Source organism: Perissodus microlepis, chromosome 16 (assembly GCF_051167445.1).
Source record: "Perissodus microlepis isolate ML-2025 ecotype Zambia chromosome 16, ASM5116744v1, whole genome shotgun sequence".
NCBI classification, from domain to species: Eukaryota; Metazoa; Chordata; class Actinopteri; order Cichliformes; family Cichlidae; genus Perissodus; species Perissodus microlepis.
In genome coordinates, this window is record NC_140476.1 from 7,116,247 (window position 1) to 7,131,220 (window position 14,974).

General features: G+C 45.0%; 9 protein-coding genes across 9 annotated transcripts; all 9 read left to right on the plus strand.

Annotated features, from left to right (window-relative positions):
- The first annotated feature begins 1 nt into the window (after position 1).
- LOC146370326 (collagen alpha-3(VI) chain-like) lies at positions 2 to 1,462 on the plus strand. Its single transcript, XM_084954781.1, has 2 exons — positions 2 to 524; positions 749 to 1,462. Exons 1-2 carry the CDS (start codon positions 2 to 4, stop codon positions 1,387 to 1,389), a joined length of 1,164 nt encoding a protein of 387 aa, XP_084810907.1. The 3' UTR covers positions 1,390 to 1,462.
- Positions 1,463 to 1,510: 48 nt separating this feature from the next.
- LOC146370327 (collagen alpha-3(VI) chain-like) lies at positions 1,511 to 3,093 on the plus strand. The gene is made up of 2 exons (XM_084954780.1): positions 1,511 to 2,200; positions 2,453 to 3,093. The coding sequence occupies exons 1-2, from the start codon at positions 1,678 to 1,680 to the stop codon at positions 3,091 to 3,093; spliced, it is 1,164 nt and encodes a 387-aa protein (XP_084810906.1). The 5' UTR covers positions 1,511 to 1,677.
- A 279-nt stretch (positions 3,094 to 3,372) lies between these two features.
- On the plus strand, positions 3,373 to 4,891 carry LOC146370328 (collagen alpha-3(VI) chain-like). The gene is made up of 2 exons (XM_084954789.1): positions 3,373 to 3,909; positions 4,164 to 4,891. Exons 1-2 carry the CDS (start codon positions 3,387 to 3,389, stop codon positions 4,778 to 4,780), a joined length of 1,140 nt encoding a protein of 379 aa, XP_084810915.1. The 5' UTR covers positions 3,373 to 3,386; the 3' UTR covers positions 4,781 to 4,891.
- Positions 4,892 to 4,908: 17 nt separating this feature from the next.
- On the plus strand, positions 4,909 to 6,514 carry LOC146370329 (collagen alpha-3(VI) chain-like). The gene is made up of 2 exons (XM_084954800.1): positions 4,909 to 5,584; positions 5,840 to 6,514. Exons 1-2 carry the CDS (start codon positions 5,062 to 5,064, stop codon positions 6,511 to 6,513), a joined length of 1,197 nt encoding a protein of 398 aa, XP_084810926.1. The 5' UTR covers positions 4,909 to 5,061; the 3' UTR covers position 6,514.
- Positions 6,515 to 6,764: 250 nt separating this feature from the next.
- LOC146370330 (collagen alpha-3(VI) chain-like) lies at positions 6,765 to 8,220 on the plus strand. Its single transcript, XM_084954774.1, has 2 exons — positions 6,765 to 7,287; positions 7,514 to 8,220. The coding sequence occupies exons 1-2, from the start codon at positions 6,765 to 6,767 to the stop codon at positions 8,152 to 8,154; spliced, it is 1,164 nt and encodes a 387-aa protein (XP_084810900.1). The 3' UTR covers positions 8,155 to 8,220.
- Positions 8,221 to 8,350: 130 nt separating this feature from the next.
- LOC146370331 (collagen alpha-3(VI) chain-like) lies at positions 8,351 to 9,931 on the plus strand. The gene is made up of 2 exons (XM_084954794.1): positions 8,351 to 8,950; positions 9,205 to 9,931. Exons 1-2 carry the CDS (start codon positions 8,428 to 8,430, stop codon positions 9,819 to 9,821), a joined length of 1,140 nt encoding a protein of 379 aa, XP_084810920.1. The 5' UTR covers positions 8,351 to 8,427; the 3' UTR covers positions 9,822 to 9,931.
- A 23-nt stretch (positions 9,932 to 9,954) lies between these two features.
- Positions 9,955 to 11,546, plus strand: LOC146370332 (collagen alpha-3(VI) chain-like). Its single transcript, XM_084954802.1, has 2 exons — positions 9,955 to 10,617; positions 10,872 to 11,546. The coding sequence occupies exons 1-2, from the start codon at positions 10,095 to 10,097 to the stop codon at positions 11,543 to 11,545; spliced, it is 1,197 nt and encodes a 398-aa protein (XP_084810928.1). The 5' UTR covers positions 9,955 to 10,094; the 3' UTR covers position 11,546.
- Positions 11,547 to 11,796: 250 nt separating this feature from the next.
- LOC146370333 (collagen alpha-3(VI) chain-like) lies at positions 11,797 to 13,261 on the plus strand. The gene is made up of 2 exons (XM_084954771.1): positions 11,797 to 12,319; positions 12,539 to 13,261. Exons 1-2 carry the CDS (start codon positions 11,797 to 11,799, stop codon positions 13,177 to 13,179), a joined length of 1,164 nt encoding a protein of 387 aa, XP_084810897.1. The 3' UTR covers positions 13,180 to 13,261.
- A 64-nt stretch (positions 13,262 to 13,325) lies between these two features.
- On the plus strand, positions 13,326 to 14,973 carry LOC146370334 (collagen alpha-3(VI) chain-like). Its single transcript, XM_084954791.1, has 2 exons — positions 13,326 to 13,992; positions 14,247 to 14,973. The coding sequence occupies exons 1-2, from the start codon at positions 13,470 to 13,472 to the stop codon at positions 14,861 to 14,863; spliced, it is 1,140 nt and encodes a 379-aa protein (XP_084810917.1). The 5' UTR covers positions 13,326 to 13,469; the 3' UTR covers positions 14,864 to 14,973.
- The last annotated feature ends 1 nt before the right edge of the window (position 14,974 follows it).

The following is a 14,974-nucleotide window of genomic DNA, read 5'->3' on the forward strand; positions in this document are numbered from 1 at the left end:
CATGCGTGATTTTGTAGAGAGAGTGGTGGAGAAAATCAATGTGGGAGAAAACAAAGACCATGTCTCTGTGGTCCAGTACAGCAGAGAACCAGAGGTCCATTTCTATCTGAACACATATACCACAAGGGAGGACGTGGTGGACTCGGTCAGAGGGCTTAGACACAGAGGAGGAAGACCACTAAACACTGGGGCAGCTCTCCAATACGTCAGAGACAATGTCTTTACAAACTCCTCTGGAAGTAGACGCCTGCAGGGTGTCCCACAGATATTGATCTTACTAACTGGGGGAAGGTCTTTTGACAATGTAGATAGCCCAGCCTCAGCTCTCAAACAGCAGGGCATTTATGTGATTGGCATTGGAACTAGGACCTCAGATGCTAGAGAGCTGCAGAAAATATCATATGAGCCCAGTTATGCTCTGTCAGTGTCCGAGTTCACTGACCTTCCCAGTGTCCAAGAACAGCTCTCTTCTGTAATGAGCAAAGTGATAGTGAGGGCCACGCCCATGACACCAACAGTGACCGGTAAGAACGTGACTCCTTTGTAATCTCCAGTATCATGGTAGGAAACAGTGTGAAAAGAAACCAAATGTGATTTGCTGTGTTCAGTTAGCCAGTGGATTGTTTTTTTTTTTTTTTACAAAATAGTTGTGCTTGCGAAGAAAGAGTTCAATTTCAAGATGTTTCTCTTTAGCTGCAAAATATTTGATTGAGCAAGTTAAACATATGGTAAATCTCATGTCTCTTAGTGGTCAGACAGCCAGCAGGAAGGGATGTGGTGTTTTTGCTGGATGGATCTGATGCTACTAGAAGTGGATTCCCAGCTATGAGAGACTTTGTCCAAAAACAAGTAGACACACTCAGTGTGGATGATGGCAAAGACCGTGTGTCGGTTGTTCAGTACAGCAGCGATCCAGCCGTCCAGTTCTATCTGAACACTTACACCACAAAAAGAGAGGTCCTTGACAGTGTCAGAGGTTTGAGGCACAAAGGCGGACGACCCCTCAACACTGGAGCAGCTCTCCGGCACTTGAGGGATAACGTCTTCACGGCCTCTGCCGGAAGCAGGCGGCCATCAGGAGTTCCGCAGGTCCTAATATTGATCACTGGTGGAAGATCATTTGACAGTATTGATGAACCAGCCTCTGCTCTCAAACAGCTGGGTGTCTTGACCATTGCAATTGGAACCCGAGGCTCTGACCCCAGAGAACTTCAGACCATAACTGGCGAGCCCAGTCATGCTGTATCTGTGTCTGAGTTCACTGACCTTCCCAATGTTCAAGAACAGCTCTCTTCTGTAATGAGCACAGTGCCAATGAGGGTCACACCTTTGACCCCAACAGTGACTGGTAAGAACATGACCCATCTTCAAAGTCAAGTATCATTGTAGGAAACAGTGTGAAAAGAAATCATTTGGTTTTGCTGTGTTTAATCAGCCAGTGGATTGTTTTTTCTTTTTTTTTGTTCTGTTCTCGTTTTTTTTTTTTTTTTATGAAATAGTTGTGGTTGTAAAGAAAGAGTTCAATTTTGCCATGGTGCTTTTTAGCTGCAAAATATTTGATTGAGCAAGTTAAACATATGGTAAATCTCATGTCTCTTAGTGGTCAGACAGCCAGCAGGAAGGGATGTGGTGTTTTTGCTGGATGGATCTGATGCTACTAGAAGTGGATTCCCAGCTATGAGAGACTTTGTCCAAAAACAAGTAGACACACTCAGTGTGGATGATGGCAAAGACCGTGTGTCGGTTGTTCAGTACAGCAGCGATCCAGCCGTCCAGTTCTATCTGAACACTTACACCACAAAAAGAGAGGTCCTTGACAGTGTCAGAGGTTTGAGGCACAAAGGCGGACGGCCCCTCAACACTGGAGCAGCTCTCCGGTACTTGAGGGATAACGTCTTCACGGCCTCTGCCGGAAGCAGGCGGCCATCAGGAGTTCCGCAGGTCCTAATATTGATCACTGGTGGAAGATCATTTGACAGTATTGATGAACCAGCCTCTGCTCTCAAACAGCTGGGTGTCTTGACCATTGCAATTGGAACCCGAGGCTCTGACCCCAGAGAACTTCAGACCATAACTGGCGAGCCCAGTCATGCTGTATCTGTGTCTGAGTTCACTGACCTTCCCAATGTTCAAGAACAGCTCTCTTCTGTAATGAGCACAGTGCCAATGAGGGTCACACCTTTGACCCCAACAGTGACTGGTAAGAACATGACCCATCTTCAAAGTCAAGTATCATTGTAGGAAACAGTGTGAAAAGAAATCATTTGGTTTTGCTGTGTTTAATCAGACAGTGGATTGTTTTTTCTTTTTTTTTGTTCTGTTCTCGTTTTTTTTTTTTTTTTATGAAATAGTTGTGGTTGTAAAGAAAGAGTTCAATTTTGCCATGGTGCTTTTTAGCTGCAAAATATTTGATTGAGCAAGTTAAACATATGGTAAATCTCATGTCTCTTAGTGGTCAGACAGCCAGCAGGAAGGGATGTGGTGTTTTTGCTGGATGGATCTGATGCTACTAGAAGTGGATTCCCAGCTATGAGAGACTTTGTCCAAAAACAAGTAGACACACTCAGTGTGGATGATGGCAAAGACCGTGTGTCGGTTGTTCAGTACAGCAGCGATCCAGCCGTCCAGTTCTATCTGAACACTTACACCACAAAAAGAGAGGTCCTTGACAGTGTCAGAGGTTTGAGGCACAAAGGCGGACGGCCCCTCAACACTGGAGCAGCTCTCCGGTACTTGAGGGATAACGTCTTCACGGCCTCTGCCGGAAGCAGGCGGCCATCAGGAGTTCCGCAGGTCCTAATATTGATCACTGGTGGAAGATCATTTGACAGTATTGATGAACCAGCCTCTGCTCTCAAACAGCTGGGTGTCTTGACCATTGCAATTGGAACCCGAGGCTCTGACCCCAGAGAACTTCAGACCATAACTGGCGAGCCCAGTCATGCTGTATCTGTGTCTGAGTTCACTGACCTTCCCAATGTTCAAGAACAGCTCTCTTCTGTAATGAGCACAGTGCCAATGAGGGTCACACCTTTGACCCCAACAGTGACTGGTAAGAACATGACCCATCTTCAAAGTCAAGTATCATTGTAGGAAACAGTGTGAAAAGAAATCATTTGGTTTTGCTGTGTTTAATCAGCCAGTGGATTGTTTTTTCTTTTTTTTATTCTGTTTTTGTTTTTTATTTTTTTTGTTTTTTATGAAATAGTTGTGGTTGTAAAGAAAGAGTTCAATTTTACCATGGTGCTTTTTAGCTGCAAAATATTTGATTGAGCAAGTTAAACATATGGTAAATCTCATGTCTCTTAGTGGTCAGACAGCCAGCAGGAAGGGATGTGGTGTTTTTGCTGGATGGATCTGATGCTACTAGAAGTGGATTCCCAGCTATGAGAGACTTTGTCCAAAAACAAGTAGACACACTCAGTGTGGATGATGGCAAAGACCGTGTGTCGGTTGTTCAGTACAGCAGCGATCCAGCCGTCCAGTTCTATCTGAACACTTACACCACAAAAAGAGAGGTCCTTGACAGTGTCAGAGGTTTGAGGCACAAAGGCGGACGACCCCTCAACACTGGAGCAGCTCTCCGGTACTTGAGGGATAACGTCTTCACGGCCTCTGCCGGAAGCAGGCGGCCATCAGGAGTTCCGCAGGTCCTAATATTGATCACTGGTGGAAGATCATTTGACAGTATTGATGAACCAGCCTCTGCTCTCAAACAGCTGGGTGTCTTGACCATTGCAATTGGAACCCGAGGCTCTGACCCCAGAGAACTTCAGACCATAACTAGCGAGCCCAGTTATGCTCTATCTGTGTCTGAACTTACTGACCTACCCAAAGTGCAACAGCAACTTGAGTCCTCTGTGGAAGCTGCAGTTTTTGAAGTCACCCCAGAATTACCAACCGTAATTGGTACGTTGTCAGACACATCCTATTGCTGGCTCCAAAAGTTACTAATTTCAGCTACAGTGAGGAAAAGCAAATAAATGAATGTGATGTGTGTATAGGTTTTTTGTGCATTTCAAACCAGTTGGTAGCATGCTGTGGTCTTTCTAAAACAGAAGTAGGCCAGGCTAGTGTTGTTAAAATATTAGTGTGCCAGTGAAAGATAATCTCACAAGCTTTGTGAAAGGTTTTAATTTTTTTGTCCTACTGTCTTTTCTCAGCTTCACGTGACAGAAAAGATATTGTATTCCTTCTGGATGGTTCTGATGGCACAAGGAATGGCTTTCCTGCCATGCGTGATTTTGTAGAGAGAGTGGTGGAGAAAATCAATGTGGGAGAAAACAAAGACCATGTCTCTGTGGTCCAGTACAGCAGAGAACCAGAGGTCCATTTCTATCTGAACACATATACCACAAGGGAGGACGTGGTGGACTCGGTCAGAGGGCTTAGACACAGAGGAGGAAGACCACTAAACACTGGGGCAGCTCTCCAATACGTCAGAGACAATGTCTTTACAAACTCCTCTGGAAGTAGACGCCTGCAGGGTGTCCCACAGATATTGATCTTACTAACTGGGGGAAGGTCTTTTGACAATGTAGATAGCCCAGCCTCAGCTCTCAAACAGCAGGGCATTTATGTGATTGGCATTGGAACTAGGACCTCAGATGCTAGAGAGCTGCAGAAAATATCATATGAGCCCAGTTATGCTCTGTCAGTGTCCGAGTTCACTGACCTTCCCAGTGTCCAAGAACAGCTCTCTTCTGTAATGAGCAAAGTGATAGTGAGGGCCACGCCCATGACACCAACAGTGACCGGTAAGAACGTGACTCCTTTGTAATCTCCAGTATCATGGTAGGAAACAGTGTGAAAAGAAACCAAATGTGATTTGCTGTGTTCAGTTAGCCAGTGGATTGTTTTTTTTTTTTTTTTTTACAAAATAGTTGTGCTTGCGAAGAAAGAGTTTAATTTCAAGATGTTTCTCTTTAGCTGCAAAATATTTGATTGAGCAAGTTAAACATATGGTAAATCTCATGTCTCTTAGTGGTCAGACAGCCAGCAGGAAGGGATGTGGTGTTTTTGCTGGATGGATCTGATGCTACTAGAAGTGGATTCCCAGCTATGAGAGACTTTGTCCAAAAACAAGTAGACACACTCAGTGTGGATGATGGCAAAGACCGTGTGTCGGTTGTTCAGTACAGCAGCGATCCAGCCATCCAGTTCTATCTGAACACTTACACCACAAAAAGAGAGGTCCTTGACAGTGTCAGAGGTTTGAGGCACAAAGGCGGACGACCCCTCAACACTGGAGCAGCTCTCCGGTACTTGAGGGATAACGTCTTCACGGCCTCTGCCGGAAGCAGGCGGCCATCAGGAGTTCCGCAGGTCCTAATATTGATCACTGGTGGAAGATCATTTGACAGTATTGATGAACCAGCCTCTGCTCTCAAACAGCTGGGTGTCTTGACCATTGCAATTGGAACCCGAGGCTCTGACCCCAGAGAACTTCAGACCATAACTGGCGAGCCCAGTCATGCTGTATCTGTGTCTGAGTTCACTGACCTTCCCAATGTTCAAGAACAGCTCTCTTCTGTAATGAGCACAGTGCCAATGAGGGTCACACCTTTGACCCCAACAGTGACTGGTAAGAACATGACCCATCTTCAAAGTCAAGTATCATTGTAGGAAACAGTGTGAAAAGAAATCATTTGGTTTTGCTATGTTTAATCAGCCACTGGATTGTTTTTTCTTTTTTTTTTGTTCTGTTTTCGTGTTTTTTTTTTTTTTTTACAAAATAGTTGTGCTTGCGAAGAAAGAGTTCAATTTCAAGATGTTTCTCTTTAGCTGCAAAATATTTGATTGAGCAAGTTAAACATATGGTAAATCTCATGTCTCTTAGTGGTCAGACAGCCAGCAGGAAGGGATGTGGTGTTTTTGCTGGATGGATCTGATGCTACTAGAAGTGGATTCCCAGCTATGAGAGACTTTGTCCAAAAACAAGTAGACACACTCAGTGTGGATGATGGCAAAGACCGTGTGTCGGTTGTTCAGTACAGCAGCGATCCAGCCGTCCAGTTCTATCTGAACACTTACACCACAAAAAGAGAGGTCCTTGACAGTGTCAGAGGTTTGAGGCACAAAGGCGGACGACCCCTCAACACTGGAGCAGCTCTCCGGTACTTGAGGGATAACGTCTTCACGGCCTCTGCCGGAAGCAGGCGGCCATCAGGAGTTCCGCAGGTCCTAATATTGATCACTGGTGGAAGATCATTTGACAGTATTGATGAACCAGCCTCTGCTCTCAAACAGCTGGGTGTCTTGACCATTGCAATTGGAACCCGAGGCTCTGACCCCAGAGAACTTCAGACCATAACTGGCGAGCCCAGTTATGCTCTATCTGTGTCTGAACTTACTGACCTACCCAAAGTGCAACAGCAACTTGAGTCCTCTGTGGAAGCTGCAGTTTTTGAAGTCACCCCAGAATTACCAACCGTAATTGGTACGTTGTCAGACACATCCTATTGCTGGCTCCAAAAGTTACTAATTTCAGCTACAGTGAGGAAAAGCAAATAAATGAATGTGATGTGTGTATAGGTTTTTTGTGCATTTCAAACCAGTTGGTAGCATGCTGTGGTCTTTCTAAAACAGAAGTAGGCCAGGCTAGTGTTGTTAAAATATTAGTGTGCCAGTGAAAGATAATCTCACAAGCTTTGTGAAAGGTTTTAATTTTTTTGTCCTACTGTCTTTTCTCAGCTTCACGTGACAGAAAAGATATTGTATTCCTTCTGGATGGTTCTGATGGCACAAGGAATGGCTTTCCTGCCATGCGTGATTTTGTAGAGAGAGTGGTGGAGAAAATCAATGTGGGAGAAAACAAAGACCATGTCTCTGTGGTCCAGTACAGCAGAGAACCAGAGGTCCATTTCTATCTGAACACATATACCACAAGGGAGGACGTGGTGGACTCGGTCAGAGGGCTTAGACACAGAGGAGGAAGACCACTAAACACTGGGGCAGCTCTCCAATACGTCAGAGACAACGTCTTTACAAACTCCTCTGGAAGTAGACGCCTGCAGGGTGTCCCACAGATATTGATCTTACTAACTGGGGGAAGGTCTTTTGACAATGTAGATAGCCCAGCGTCAGCTCTCAAACAGCAGGGCATTTATGTGATTGGCATTGGAACTAGGACCTCAGATGCTAGAGAGCTGCAGAAAATATCATATGAGCCCAGTTATGCTCTGTCAGTGTCCGAGTTTACTGACCTTCCCAGTGTCCAAGAACAGCTCTCTTCTGTAATGAGCAAAGTGATAGTGAGGGCGACGCCCATGACACCAACAGTGACCGGTAAGAACGTGACTCCTTTGTAATCTCCAGTATCATGGTAGGAAACAGTGTGAAAAGAAACCAAATGTGATTTGCTGTGTTCAGTTAGCCAGTGGATTGTTTTTTTTTTTTTTTTTACAAAATAGTTGTGCTTGCGAAGAAAGAGTTCAATTTCAAGATGTTTCTCTTTAGCTGCAAAATATTTGATTGAGCAAGTTAAACATATGGTAAATCTCATGTCTCTTAGTGGTCAGACAGCCAGCAGGAAGGGATGTGGTGTTTTTGCTGGATGGATCTGATGCTACTAGAAGTGGATTCCCAGCTATGAGAGACTTTGTCCAAAAACAAGTAGACACACTCAGTGTGGATGATGGCAAAGACCGTGTGTCGGTTGTTCAGTACAGCAGCGATCCAGCCGTCCAGTTCTATCTGAACACTTACACCACAAAAAGAGAGGTCCTTGACAGTGTCAGAGGTTTGAGGCACAAAGGCGGACGACCCCTCAACACTGGAGCAGCTCTCCGGTACTTGAGGGATAACGTCTTCACGGCCTCTGCCGGAAGCAGGCGGCCATCAGGAGTTCCGCAGGTCCTAATATTGATCACTGGTGGAAGATCATTTGACAGTATTGATGAACCAGCCTCTGCTCTCAAACAGCTGGGTGTCTTGACCATTGCAATTGGAACCCGAGGCTCTGACCCCAGAGAACTTCAGACCATAACTGGCGAGCCCAGTCATGCTGTATCTGTGTCTGAGTTCACTGACCTTGCCAATGTTCAAGAACAGCTCTCTTCTGTAATGAGCACAGTGCCAATGAGGGTCACACCTTTGACCCCAACAGTGACTGGTAAGAACATGACCCATCTTCAAAGTCAAGTATCATTGTAGGAAACAGTGTGAAAAGAAATCATTTGGTTTTGCTGTGTTTAATCAGCCAGTGGATTGTTTTTTTTTTTTTTTTTTTTTTTTTTTTTATAAAATAGTTGTGCTTGCGAAGAAAGAGTTCAATTTCAAGATGTTTCTCTTCAGCTGCAAAATATTTGATTGACCAAGTTAAACATATGGTAAATCTCGTGTCTCTTAGTGGCCAGACAGCCAGCAGGAAGGGATGTGGTGTTTTTGTTTGATGGATCTGATGCTACTAGAAGTGGATTCCCAGCTATGAGAGACTTTGTCCAAAAACAAGTAGACACACTCAGTGTGGATGATGGCAAAGACCGTGTGTCGGTTGTTCAGTACAGCAGCGATCCAGCCGTCCAGTTCTATCTGAACACTTACACCACAAAAAGAGAGGTCCTTGACAGTGTCAGAGGTTTGAGGCACAAAGGCGGACGACCCCTCAACACTGGAGCAGCTCTCCGGTACTTGAGGGATAACGTCTTCACGGCCTCTGCCGGAAGCAGGCGGCCATCAGGAGTTCCGCAGGTCCTAATATTGATCACTGGTGGAAGATCATTTGACAGTATTGATGAACCAGCCTCTGCTCTCAAACAGCTGGGTGTCTTGACCATTGCAATTGGAACCCGAGGCTCTGACCCCAGAGAACTTCAGACCATAACTGGCGAGCCCAGTTATGCTCTATCTGTGTCTGAATTTACTGACCTACCCAAAGTGCAACAGCAACTTGAGTCCTCTGTGGAAGCTGCAGTTTTTGAAGTCACCCCAGAATTACCAACCGTAATTGGTACGTTGTCAGACACATCCTATTGCTGGCTCCAAAAGTTACTAATTTCAGCTACAGTGAGGAAAAGCAAATAAATGAATGTGATGTGTGTATAGGTTTTTTGTGCATTTCAAACCAGTTGGTAGCATGCTGTGGTCTTTCTAAAACAGAAGTAGGCCAGGCTAGTGTTGTTAAAATATTAGTGTGCCAGTGAAAGATAATCTCACAAGCTTTGTGAAAGGTTTTCATTTTTTTGTCCTACTGTCTTTTCTCAGCTTCACGTGACAGAAAAGATATTGTATTCCTTCTGGATGGTTCTGATGGCACAAGGAATGGCTTTCCTGCCATGCGTGATTTTGTAGAGAGAGTGGTGGAGAAAATCAATGTGGGAGAAAACAAAGACCATGTCTCTGTGGTCCAGTACAGCAGAGAACCAGAGGTCCATTTCTATCTGAACACATATACCACAAGGGAGGATGTGGTGGACTCGGTCAGAGGGCTTAGACACGGAGGAGGAAGACCACTAAACACTGGGGCAGCTCTCCAATACGTCAGAGACAACGTCTTTACAAACTCCTCTGGAAGTAGACGCCTGCAGGGTGTCCCACAGATATTGATCTTACTAACTGGGGGAAGGTCTTTTGACAATGTAGATAGCCCAGCCTCAGCTCTCAAACAGCAGGGCATTTATGTGATTGGCATTGGAACTAGGACCTCAGATGCTAGAGAGCTGCAGAAAATATCATATGAGCCCAGTTATGCTCTGTCAGTGTCCGAGTTTACTGACCTTCCCAGTGTCCAAGAACAGCTCTCTTCTGTAATGAGCAAAGTGATAGTGAGGGCCACGCCCATGACACCAACAGTGACCGGTAAGAACGTGACTCCTTTGTAATCTCCAGTATCATGGTAGGAAACAGTGTGAAAAGAAACCAAATGTGATTTGCTGTGTTCAGTTAGCCAGTGGATTGTTTTTTTTTTACAAAATAGTTGTTCTTGCGAAGAAAGAGTTCTATTTCAAGATGTTTCTCTTTAGCTGCAAAATATTTGATTGACCAAGTTAAACATATGGTAAATCTCATGTCTCTTAGTGGTCAGACAGCCAGCAGGAAGGGATGTGGTGTTTTTGCTGGATGGATCTGATGCTACTAGAAGTGGATTCCCAGCTATGAGAGACTTTGTCCAAAAACAAGTAGACACACTCAGTGTGGATGATGGCAAAGACCGTGTGTCGGTTGTTCAGTACAGCAGCGATCCAGCCGTCCAGTTCTATCTGAACACTTACACCACAAAAAGAGAGGTCCTTGACAGTGTCAGAGGTTTGAGGCACAAAGGCGGACGACCCCTCAACACTGGAGCAGCTCTCCGGTACTTGAGGGATAACGTCTTCACGGCCTCTGCCGGAAGCAGGCAGCCATCAGGAGTTCCGCAGGTCCTAATATTGATCACTGGTGGAAGATCATTTGACAGTATTGATGAACCAGCCTCTGCTCTCAAACAGCTGGGTGTCTTGACCATTGCAATTGGAACCCGAGGCTCTGACCCCAGAGAACTTCAGACCATAACTGGCGAGCCCAGTCATGCTGTATCTGTGTCTGAATTCAGTGACCTTCCCAATGTTCAAGAACAGCTCTCTTCTGTAATGAGCACAGTGCCAATGAGGGTCACACCTTTGAGCCCAACAGTGACTGGTAAGAACATGACCCATCTTCAAAGTCCAGTATCGTTGTAGGAAACAGTGTGAAAAGAAATCATTTGGTTCTGCTGTGTTTAATCAGCCAGTGGATTGTTTTTTCTTTTTTTTTGTTCTGTTTTCGTTTTTTTTTTTTTTTTTTATAAAATATTTGTGGTTGTAAAGAAAGAGTTTATTTTTACCATGGTGCTTTTTAGCTGCAAAATATTTGATTGACCAAGTTAAACATATGGTAAATCTCATGTCTCTTAGTGGTCAGACAGCCAGCAGGAAGGGATGTGGTGTTTTTGCTGGATGGATCTGATGCTACTAGAAGTGGATTCCCAGCTATGAGAGACTTTGTCCAAAAACAAGTAGACACACTCAGTGTGGATGATGGCAAAGACCGTGTGTCGGTTGTTCAGTACAGCAGCGATCCAGCCGTCCAGTTCTATCTGAACACTTACACCACAAAAAGAGAGGTCCTTGACAGTGTCAGAGGTTTGAGGCACAAAGGCGGACGACCCCTCAACACTGGAGCAGCTCTCCGGTACTTGAGGGATAACGTCTTCACGGCCTCTGCCGGAAGCAGGCGGCCCTCAGGAGTTCCACAGGTCCTAATATTGATCACTGGTGGAAGATCATTTGACAGTATTGATGAACCAGCCTCTGCTCTCAAACAGCTGGGTGTCTTGACCATTGCAATTGGAACCCGAGGCTCTGACCCCAGAGAACTTCAGACCATAACTGGCGAGCCCAGTTATGCTCTATCTGTGTCTGAACTTACTGACCTACCCAAAGTGCAACAGCAACTTGAGTCCTCTGTGGAAGCTGCAGTTTTTGAAGTCACCCCAGAATTACCAACCGTAATTGGTACGTTGTCAGACACATCCTATTGCTGGCTCCAAAAGTTACTAATTTCAGCTACAGTGAGGAAAAGCAAATAAATGAATGTGATGTGTGTATAGGTTTTTTGTGCATTTCAAACCAGTTGGTAGCATGCTGTGGTCTTTCTAAAACAGAAGTAGGCCAGGCTAGTGTTGTTAAAATATTAGTGTGCCAGTGAAAGATAATCTCACAAGCTTTGTGAAAGGTTTTCATTTTTTTGTCCTACTGTCTTTTCTCAGCTTCACGTGACAGAAAAGATATTGTATTCCTTCTGGATGGTTCTGATGGCACAAGGAATGGCTTTCCTGCCATGCGTGATTTTGTAGAGAGAGTGGTGGAGAAAATCAATGTGGGAGAAAACAAAGACCATGTCTCTGTGGTCCAGTACAGCAGAGAACCAGAGGTCCATTTCTATCTGAACACATATACCACAAGGGAGGATGTGGTGGACTCGGTCAGAGGGCTTAGACACGGAGGAGGAAGACCACTAAACACTGGGGCAGCTCTCCAATACGTCAGAGACAACGTCTTTACAAACTCCTCTGGAAGTAGACGCCTGCAGGGTGTCCCACAGATATTGATCTTACTAACTGGGGGAAGGTCTTTTGACAATGTAGATAGCCCAGCCTCAGCTCTCAAACAGCAGGGCATTTATGTGATTGGCATTGGAACTAGGACCTCAGATGCTAGAGAGCTGCAGAAAATATCATATGAGCCCAGTTATGCTCTGTCAGTGTCCGAGTTTACTGACCTTCCCAGTGTCCAAGAACAGCTCTCTTCTGTAATGAGCAAAGTGATAGTGAGGGCCACGCCCATGACACCAACAGTGACCGGTAAGAACGTGACTCCTTTGTAATCTCCAGTATCATGGTAGGAAACAGTGTGAAAAGAAACCAAATGTGATTTGCTGTGTTCAGTTAGCCAGTGGATTGTTTTTTTTTTACAAAATAGTTGTTCTTGCGAAGAAAGAGTTCTATTTCAAGATGTTTCTCTTTAGCTGCAAAATATTTGATTGACCAAGTTAAACATATGGTAAATCTCATGTCTCTTAGTGGTCAGACAGCCAGCAGGAAGGGATGTGGTGTTTTTGCTGGATGGATCTGATGCTACTAGAAGTGGATTCCCAGCTATGAGAGACTTTGTCCAAAAACAAGTAGACACACTCAGTGTGGATGATGGCAAAGACCGTGTGTCGGTTGTTCAGTACAGCAGCGATCCAGCCGTCCAGTTCTATCTGAACACTTACACCACAAAAAGAGAGGTCCTTGACAGTGTCAGAGGTTTGAGGCACAAAGGCGGACGACCCCTCAACACTGGAGCAGCTCTCCGGTACTTGAGGGATAACGTCTTCACGGCCTCTGCCGGAAGCAGGCAGCCATCAGGAGTTCCGCAGGTCCTAATATTGATCACTGGTGGAAGATCATTTGACAGTATTGATGAACCAGCCTCTGCTCTCAAACAGCTGGGTGTCTTGACCATTGCAATTGGAACCCGAGGCTCTGACCCCAGAGAACTTCAGACCATAACTGGCGAGCCCAGTCATGCTGTATCTGTGTCTGAATTCAGTGACCTTCCCAATGTTCAAGAACAGCTCTCTTCTGTAATGAGCACAGTGCCAATGAGGGTCACACCTTTGAGCCCAACAGTGACTGGTAAGAACATGACCCATCTTCAAAGTCCAGTATCGTTGTAGGAAACAGTGTGAAAAGAAATCATTTGGTTCTGCTGTGTTTAATCAGCCAGTGGATTGTTTTTTCTTTTTTTTTGTTCTGTTTTCGTTTTTTTTTTTTTTTTTTATAAAATATTTGTGGTTGTAAAGAAAGAGTTTATTTTTACCATGGTGCTTTTTAGCTGCAAAATATTTGATTGACCAAGTTAAACATATGGTAAATCTCATGTCTCTTAGTGGTCAGACAGCCAGCAGGAAGGGATGTGGTGTTTTTGCTGGATGGATCTGATGCTACTAGAAGTGGATTCCCAGCTATGAGAGACTTTGTCCAAAAACAAGTAGACACACTCAGTGTGGATGATGGCAAAGACCGTGTGTCGGTTGTTCAGTACAGCAGCGATCCAGCCGTCCAGTTCTATCTGAACACTTACACCACAAAAAGAGAGGTCCTTGACAGTGTCAGAGGTTTGAGGCACAAAGGCGGACGACCCCTCAACACTGGAGCAGCTCTCCGGTACTTGAGGGATAACGTCTTCACGGCCTCTGCCGGAAGCAGGCGGCCCTCAGGAGTTCCACAGGTCCTAATATTGATCACTGGTGGAAGATCATTTGACAGTATTGATGAACCAGCCTCTGCTCTCAAACAGCTGGGTGTCTTGACCATTGCAATTGGAACCCGAGGCTCTGACCCCAGAGAACTTCAGACCATAACTGGCGAGCCCAGTTATGCTCTATCTGTGTCTGAACTTACTGACCTACCCAAAGTGCAACAGCAACTTGAGTCGTCTGTGGAAGCTGCAGTTTTTGAAGTCACCCCAGAATTACCAACCGTAATTGGTACGTTGTCAGACACATCCTATTGCTGGCTCCAAAAGTTACTAATTTCAGCTACAGTGAGGAAAAGCAAATAAATGAATGTGATGTGTGTATAGGTTTTTTGTGCATTTCAAACCAGTTGGTAGCATGCTGTGGTCTTTCTAAAACAGAAGTAGGCCAGGCTAGTGTTGTTAAAATATTAGTGTGCCAGTGAAAGATAATCTCACAAGCTTTGTGAAAGGTTTTCATTTTTTTGTCCTACTGTCTTTTCTCAGCTTCACGTGACAGAAAAGATATTGTATTCCTTCTGGATGGTTCTGATGGCACAAGGAATGGCTTTTCTGCCATGCGTGATTTTGTAGAGAGAGTGGTGGAGAAAATCAATGTGGGAGAAAACAAAGACCATGTCTCTGTGGTCCAGTACAGCAGAGAACCAGAGGTCCATTTCTATCTGAACACATATACCACAAGGGAGGATGTGGTGGACTCGGTCAGAGGGCTTAGACACGGAGGAGGAAGACCACTAAACACTGGGGCAGCTCTCCAATACGTCAGAGACAACGTCTTTACAAACTCCTCTGGAAGTAGACGCCTGCAGGGTGTCCCACAGATATTGATCTTACTAACTGGGGGAAGGTCTTTTGACAATGTAGATAGCCCAGCCTCAGCTCTCAAACAGCAGGGCATTTATGTGATTGGCATTGGAACTAGGACCTCAGATGCTAGAGAGCTGCAGAAAATATCATATGAGCCCAGTTATGCTCTGTCAGTGTCCGAGTTTACTGACCTTCCCAGTGTCCAAGAACAGCTCTCTTCTGTAATGAGCAAAGTGATAGTGAGGGCCACGCCCATGACACCAACAGTGACCGGTAAGAACGTGACTCCTTTGTAATCTCCAGTATCATGGTAGGAAACAGTGTGAAAAGAAACCAAATGTGATTTGCTGTGTTCAGTTAGCCAGTGGATTGTTTTTTTTTTACAAAATAGTTGTTCTTGCGAAGAA